The sequence below is a fragment of the Dichomitus squalens genome (assembly GCF_000275845.1).
Source record: "Dichomitus squalens LYAD-421 SS1 unplaced genomic scaffold DICSQscaffold_24, whole genome shotgun sequence".
NCBI lineage: Eukaryota > Fungi > Basidiomycota > Agaricomycetes > Polyporales > Polyporaceae > Dichomitus > Dichomitus squalens.
In genome coordinates, this window is record NW_006766906.1 from 270,770 (window position 1) to 278,615 (window position 7,846).

At 55.6% G+C, this 7,846-nt stretch overlaps 3 protein-coding genes across 3 annotated transcripts; all 3 read right to left on the minus strand.

Annotated features, from left to right (window-relative positions):
- Positions 1–567: 567 nt before the first annotated feature.
- On the minus strand, positions 568–1,192 carry DICSQDRAFT_138126 (uncharacterized protein). The gene has a single exon (XM_007367318.1). It carries the CDS (start codon positions 1,151–1,153, stop codon positions 938–940), a length of 216 nt encoding a protein of 71 aa, XP_007367380.1. The 5' UTR covers positions 1,154–1,192; the 3' UTR covers positions 568–937.
- Positions 1,193–3,136: 1,944 nt separating this feature from the next.
- DICSQDRAFT_64204 (HET-domain-containing protein) lies at positions 3,137–3,826 on the minus strand (the record flags this gene model as incomplete). The annotated part of the gene is made up of 1 exon (XM_007367319.1): positions 3,137–3,826. A coding segment is annotated over one exon (690 nt), but the record flags the coding sequence as incomplete, so codon positions are not given.
- A 2,031-nt stretch (positions 3,827–5,857) lies between these two features.
- On the minus strand, positions 5,858–6,912 carry DICSQDRAFT_20957 (uncharacterized protein; the record flags this gene model as incomplete). The annotated part of the gene is made up of 4 exons (XM_007367320.1): positions 5,858–5,916; positions 5,981–6,300; positions 6,406–6,629; positions 6,703–6,912. Coding segments are annotated over 4 exons (813 nt in total), but the record flags the coding sequence as incomplete, so codon positions are not given.
- Positions 6,913–7,846: the final 934 nt, after the last annotated feature.

Sequence of the window (7,846 nt, forward strand, 5' to 3'; positions counted from 1 at the left end):
TTCAGCCAAGTGTTGTATGGGCCTCGAGAGCCAATGCCAGAAAACGAGGTGGCAAACTGGGCCCAGGAGAAGCCAGCAAGTTGAATCACCTCCGCAGCGAAGGCATCCCGGAAGCTCCAGTCGTCTTCGGGCTCGGAATCTTGATCGGCATCCAGCTGAAGTTCATCATCCAGACTGTCCATTTCTGAGAAGATTCCAGGTGTATTGTGGGCAAGTGAGACAGCTAGGAGGGCCTCTGCAACCATAGCAGCGTCAGCCTGCTCCTTGTGAAGTGGTCTACGGGGCATAGCGACAAAACGAGCAAAGAGCGGCCCTCCCATCGATCGCGCTGCTCTCGCTGCGCTGCACGGGCTTGAAGCGGAGACCGAACCTGGCTGGGCAGGCGCCCTGTAGGCGCGCGAGCAACTGAGCGACCGACAAGAATTGAGCACCCCTTCTGGGTCATGCAGCCTGGAAGTCCTCTCCCCCTTGCGCTGCTCGCTATACGCTGCTCGCAAGAACTCCTGCCACCATTTTCCCCTGACTCTCGGTTGCGTTCAACCACATCCTGCTTCCTCTCACTTCGCCTCGAGACTTACTAGCGCCCTTCTGCGCTGCACTAAGGTCGTCCCTCTATGGTCGCTACACATCAGCTCTAGTAATCCGCCCTCGCATCGTCTCTTCCTGCTTGACTCGGAGTGGGCGATTCCCGCGAAGCAACGCCGCGAAGCGTTGTACAGCTGATATCTGTATGCGACTGTTGTGCTCTTTCGCAACGCACCGTACCTCCCGTCTCCTCGTCACGCTTGCCGCTACTAGCCGTACTCTCCCGTCTGGATGCCGCATCAGCAAGTCACCCAATGGCCGGTTACACAAGGGTCTGTGGGATCTGACTTTGCAACGAGTGGTGGAGGGTAAATGCCGGTATGGTGAGTCTTCTCTGCGTCTCTCTCATCCCTTATCCTTGTGTGGGCTGTCGCGGTGCCAGTTCGAGGACGCTCGACGTCGATGAAGGCACGTCTGTCGTATTTTTGGCCGGGAGATGAAGTAGCAGGTTCGAGTGGGCAGCCAAATCCGTCGGCTTGCCTTCGTGATTATGATTCGCTGCGAGGTGCCCGTCGATCGGATGTCCCATAGGAGGATGAGGCGACGTGTCACGGACTACTCCGTACATGCAATATGTATAATACCAATCTATTCATTCTTGAACTTGCCTCTGTGCGACGTCGACGATTGGTCGCGCTCACCCCTAGCTGAATGTACGCTTTCAAGTCCACGGGCCCTCATTGAAGCGCGACCGCGACGCATCGCACTGCCAGGGAAGTGCAACGCAGCTGCCACCGCCGTCCAGGAGATGTTTGAGCGGCAGAAACGAGCAGATGCGTACAAGGATCCCGCTGAACCTCGAGTTGTGTACGTCATACCCTACAGGTGATCACATAGCTTGATCTATGGTCACAAGGATACATGCGATGCTAGTCTATGAGTCAACAGAAGCTGATAGTACAGTGATTTGCATATCGATAGGCCCTTTCAAAATAAACATGCTCAGGTCGGTTAGGAGCCGAACCATATGCGAGCCCAAGCAGGTAGTCGGACGCTCCGAGACCCCACCGAGCAATGGCTCCCTCCAGCGTCTTAAGTGGCGGATCGGACTCGCATCTTGGTCGGCTCGTTAACGGACCTGAGCGTGTTTTTTGAAAAGGCCTATCGATATGCAACCCGCTGTAAACAAACATACAAATCACGAAGAACGAATCCCCAGAGAACGATCTGTCATACTCGTTCATCAATTCCTCCGTAACGCGGTCCGTCAACCTCATACACCGCCCTACCGCTCGCCATCAACCTCCTCGTCTGGCTTTGTGTCCGCTCCGCGCTCCTCTCCTTGGCGCGCCTCCAGCGGACCCGTAGTGCCATCCGAGTGCTGCATGGGATGAGGTGCGTCATCGTCAGGCTGAAGGACGTCGCCTTCGCTGGCCCTAACCTGGGCCCCGATGTCCTGCTCCTCCCCTTCGTCACCCGCTCCCGACCCCTCGGCCTGTGCTCCCTGCACCAGCTGGAGCGACGCGCTCGATTCGACTGGTAGCGTCTCAGTGACGATATCGACGCGTACGAAGTAATGCGACGGCGCTGCAAAGTCCAGGCCGAGCTTCACGATGAGCTTCTCCGTTGCGAGGGTGAAAGCGACCTCCTTCATGTCAAGCGACAGGATCCATAGACTTGATAACCCCAAAGTGAAATCCCGCCAAGTCACGGGGCTACGATCCGCCTCGATATCCCCAGCTCTGTCGGGAGCATGTCGCCGAATCTTCACATCGGCCTCGACATCCAACCACCGACCGTGTTCCTCCAGGGTATGCCGGTACTCGACGGCGATCGTGTGATCGTCGCAGGAAAGCGTGAGCCAGTGAGTGGTCGGGTGGCCCTCATCTGGACGTCGGAGTTCCGCTGTGTACCCTTGGGTGCGTAGAGCATCGCGAGTCTTCCTCCGCAGCAATAGGTTTATCGTCTTGTGTGGGTGACGGCGATAGGAGTGTGACTGTGTGCTGGCACGCTCCGGGCGGGAGATGTACACTGTTTTGAGCATGATGTGGTCATGCTCGCGACAGCGTTCGATGGTTTCCAGCGGAAGTGGGAGGAGGCTTACGTACTTTTCACGTTGCCACCCTGTTCCTGATGTGATACGCAGGTGTCCAGAGTGCAAATATTGAACATCCGACTCGGGGGGAGGGATGTGGCAGACCCGCCCGAGCAGGGCTCCAGGGTGCGCCGTAAGCTCACACCCGAGTATCGCCAGATACCACTGTCGTTCCGGAATCTTGAAGTACGGTTCCTCACTTTGAGGAAGACAGTGAACGAGTGGAATAAGGGGGAGCTGTGTCTCAATGCCGTGAGGAGTAGAGGTGTATCGGGTGGCCCGAAGATGGGGGAGCTGGAGACGACGTGAAACATCGCTATGAGACACCGCCCTAATATCGCCACTGTAGGCCCACATCTCTAGCTGCGTGGAAAAAAGAGACTTCTCCGATAATGAATGATCCCTGAGGAATCTTGCTAAAAATACATTAGACTCCCTGCATCTAATGTCGATGGCAGCCTGGAGCGACGGGCACTGAGCAAGGTCTTCCCGCGCGTCGAGATCGGCGTAGACGTGTCCCCACGCAAAGAGACTCTGGTCTGGTACTCGCTGCACTATCTCCTCCTGCAATCGGCGGAAGGCGTGATGGCCCTCACCATAGAGCGTCGGCATATTGATGTTGAAGATACCGAGAAGCGAGTACGCCCGATCTTCCACTCGTGTCGTCTTTCGTTTCGCAGCCCATGAGAGGCGTTGGGCCACGCTGAACTCGTCGAGCGACTTCTTGTGTAGTAGAGATTCGTCAGGGATACCAGTGATCTCTTCGACGAGGTCAACGAGGATGTGCTTGGTTCCGATGATGTTCCAGTCGTTCGAGAGGAACTTTACTTTCGAGGGCGAAATGAGCTCCTGGAGCGTCCACCCGCGCCTGAACCATCGGCTCGAACGGAATTTAGACTCCGGTGAACGAGGGTCATCGCCTGGAGGGACGTCGGCCAGGAAGGCGTAGCACTCCGTCGCATGGCCGTACCACTGGTACATCGAGTTTATCGACTCTGTCGACTCGGAGCTGCTCGTCTTGTCTATGCAGCATGAGTCGATCCAGAGGAAATTGTACCCGGCCTCACGTGCCACTCTGCATGCGTCTCGGATCTTCGGTGAGAGCTCAGGATCGTCCCAGATGCAGCATGGGGGCGTCTTCAATCGGTCTCCGTCGGCTGGACGAAGTAATGGATCTCGGAAACGCTCTACAATGCCAGTAGACATATGGGATTCTTCAGGGGATGGGGTGTGTTCTGGTGGACCCGAGGGTAGAAGTAGCTGGAGACAGGGAGGACGGAGGACTAGAAGGATAAATTGTCCGACTGTGTTCAAGCAGCGATGCACGCGCGCCCGTCGTGCGCCCATCATAGGATTGTCCTTGCGTGCGTTTCCACCTTCCGCAGGACGCGCGCGATGGAGAGGTGCAGCGCTCTCAACTGTGGACGATGGTGCGGGAACAGAAGGTGGGTGTACTGCTGGCGCATTGCAGGTATGTGAATGAACAAGGGAAGCGGTGAGGTCTGGGCTGACCTTCTGGGGAAGCGGTAGAACTTGACGGGGGGCTCTTATAGCCATGCAGTGGACACTGCGCTTTCAGATCGTACCGCTTCTGGATCTTCCTCAGCTCCTTGTACGACTGCTCCCCTTCTTTGTCCCAGGTATGCGACAGGATGGCATACTTTGTCGCCTTCGGATCTCGTTCGATGAACTCGCCAGTGCGCGTATCCAGAAAGCGCATTACGTCTCCTCTGCCCTGCCAACGGGGGCAAGTCAATGTGCGTCAGTGATATCCGAATGAAACTGAGGTAGGCGTACCCACAGATGGCTGTCTGTAATGGAGCAGTGTCGACGAACAATGCGGGGAGATGGGGGGGATGCGGAGATGCCTCGGTCAGAATGCGCGCGGGAATGAGAAGAGGACAGTAGTCAAGATCGACAAGCTCGTCTCCAGCTAAGCTCAAGCGGGGCGAGATACCTCAGCGGCGCGAAGAGGATCGCCGGCTAGGCACACGTGCAGACCGTGATGCTGATAGTGCGTTGTCTTCGAGCTTGCGTAATGAAGAGTCAACACTGTGCATTGTGTGAAACATACACACATGGACACACACATCCATGTAGCCGATGCAGAACAGATAACGAACTCATGTCGGTCGCCGATACATCGACCAGCAGCATTTGGGACAACACCTGAGCTTGAAGGTGCTAACGTGCATATCATATTATTGAGGTGATACTCACTATTACAGACACTTCCCGGAAGGCGACCAGCCCTGGAATTCGACGTCGTTGTGTCTGTCCCTATCCGACCTCCTTGTGTATACACAATACCCTGAGAAGAGATACGTATCAGCGACAATTTTCCCGCACGCAATCTATTGGGAGCGATCAGACTTACCTTCCAAACCGTGTGAGCAAGATAACACCTTCCCACCCAATACATATGTGTATGCGCTAGTCAGAAACACGTTTTACATGTTGCGCGCCCGCAAGACTGAAGGTGTGCTGTCTGTAATGCGCAGTGTGACCGCGCTGCCCAGTCCAGCCTGAGCTTCAGGCTGAGCTTCTTTCGTGCAAGGGTGAACACCTGCTTCGCGTCGAGCGACATCCACAGGCAAAGTACGGAGCATCATCCCACCATACCGCAGAGCTAGGATGCGCGTCGATCTCCCCAGCCGAGTCAGGAGCAACGCGCGGTATCTTCACGTAGGCCTCGACCGTCGGTTCCCGACCGTCATCCTCCAGGGTACGCTGGTGAGTTCTGATGAATCTGGAGGTAACATAGGTTGAAGGTACGGCCGAAGGACTAGCAGGATAGATTGCCGGACTGTGTTCAAGGAACGACGCCAGCGCGGCCGTGGTGCGATTGTCGTCGGAGAAATGTGTGCCTGTAAATCTGCTCCTTCCGCGGAATGTAGGTATCGATGCAGGGTAGTGTTCTCGTCTGCAGGCAATGCCGACGGAATTGCGGTCGGGTAACTCGGGTTCACCACCGGTGCACCGAAGGGACTTGCAGCAGGCAAGCTCAAGCGTCACCTGTAGCTTGCATGAAGAACGACGCTGGCACGACGCGTCGCATACATGAGCAAAAGTATCACCCTGCTGCCTTGCCGCCTGCTGACTCTCATGCGATGTCAACAGCGTCATCACTGAATTGATACTATTGACAGACCAACGCAGGCTGCCAATCGCCGCGGTCCTCGGGCATTTGTTCGGAAGCATCAGCATCAGTTCAACGCATACATATAGAGCCGAGAATCTGTATAGAAGGCCGCGTTTGGATGCTCCCGCCAGACCTCTTGCCACATATCCAGTCCCTAGAGATACACGGGTATTAGCTGCTACGCACCAACGCCGCACAAGATGACCAGTCATTCTTACCTTCCCGCGCCTGCGTGAGCTCAAGGAAGTCCTTGTCCTCAAGCTTCACATCGCAGATAATGCACTGCTTCTCAGGTATTAAGAGTGTATCGATGCAGGTTTTGCAAGGTACGTGTCCGCAAGGTTTCATCACTATCCGCGCGCCTGTCAGTTGATATGAACAAAGGCAGGACACAATGAAGACATACGATGCATGAGAGTGTTGTTGGGCAGCTGCTGTTTGCACTACGTACATAGGGAGTGATGTCTTGGACTGCGGTTCATGAGTCTTGCCCCTCTCCGTTGTGGGTATAGACTGTACTGACTTCGCGGAAACACCGCTGGACGTCCTGTCGAAGGACCGTCCCACCGCGGTCAGGTGTTCCCGCCTACATGCTCCTTCGGTCGTCAGTTTATAGAGCATGATTTATGCTCATGGTACGTACATGAGTGGATGAGCTGGGTTTCCACCATGACGTGTTGTTTGTAGCTTCACGTCCCAGAGTGAAGTAGGCGGGCCGCTGGACGTGTACGTCGGCGTAAGCGACGACAGCCAGAAGTCGGGCGGTTTGCGCTTCAGAGCCTCGGCTTGTTCGCGCTCGATCTGCCGGAGAGCGTCTTTCTCAGCGGAGCGAGCGAGCCTCTCCACTGCACTCGTGTCGAAGTCAAACTTGTGGTTTGTGCCTCGTGCTGGGCCAAATTGTTCAGCATATCGTATCACGCAAAGCAAGGGACAGTCAGACGATATGCATATAAGACACGCCTTCCGAAGATTCGGATTTGCTAGAGGACGTCGGCACGATGGATGTTGCTGCCAAGCCAAGCTGATATTCCTCGAACTCGCGCAATACACGCTCCCTCGCGGCCTCTCGTGCGCGTTTTCGCTCCTCCTTCGGTTCCTTCGTCAGTGCCTCTGGATGGACCTTCTTCCTTTCGACGTCGCCGATGTGAGTTGATCAGCATGTCATAGGGCGTCAGCAGGCCACCACGATCGCAAGTGCGCCAACATTGCAGGAGGATGTAGACATCGGTACGCCGGGACGACAAGAGCACTCCGAATGGAAATCAAGCGCACCTGTGTCCATCAACACAGTCTCTGCAAGATAGGTTCCCGTTCCCGCACGCCACGGGGTCGCCCGCGCTGCAGGCCGAGTGCGCATGCGAAGACCCTGTGAAAGCGTTGAGCCGTCTACAATCCTTGACGCGGAGGGTACCGACTCACCTTGTACGTAGATATTGAAGAGTGGGTACGCAAAAGTGTAGTGCCAATCATGCCGCATGCCCGTAATTGAGTGATAAGAGCTCGCAGGCAAGGTTCTTGTCAGCGGCGGACGCACTCTGAGCTGACCGTGATGGACAGCGATCGGGTAGTAGTACAGCCATTCTGTCTCTCCGTCATGCGGCCTTGACATCTCCCCGTCGTTCCTCCCCCTTGCGCTGCCCGCTATACGCTACAGCTGGTTGCGAAAATTATGCCCGACCAACTCCGACGCAGTTTCGACCACGGAAAAATCGAAAAAATCGAAAAAATCAAACAATTCATGCACTCGCGATTCTGCTCCCCTGTGTTCTATAAACTTTCCATAACCCCTATAGCAGCGAGTACGAGACCTCACGAACTTGAGTGGAGAGCGTAGGACTCCTGGTTCCCGACTTGTGCCCTTCGAGGGAAATCACTAGAAGCTCCCTATGGGCGATGAGGTTTCTCGCTCAGGCCGCCGCATCTGCGCACCGCCTTGCAACGTCACTTATGAAAGTATATGGCTCATTTAGAGTAGGTTTTGTGGGTTTATAGGAAGATGTTACACATTCTCAGCCAGAGCAGTAGGCAGTCTGCCTCCTGGCTCTTGCCAGCGCATCAAGCGCCGGAAGAGGTTCAGACATCGG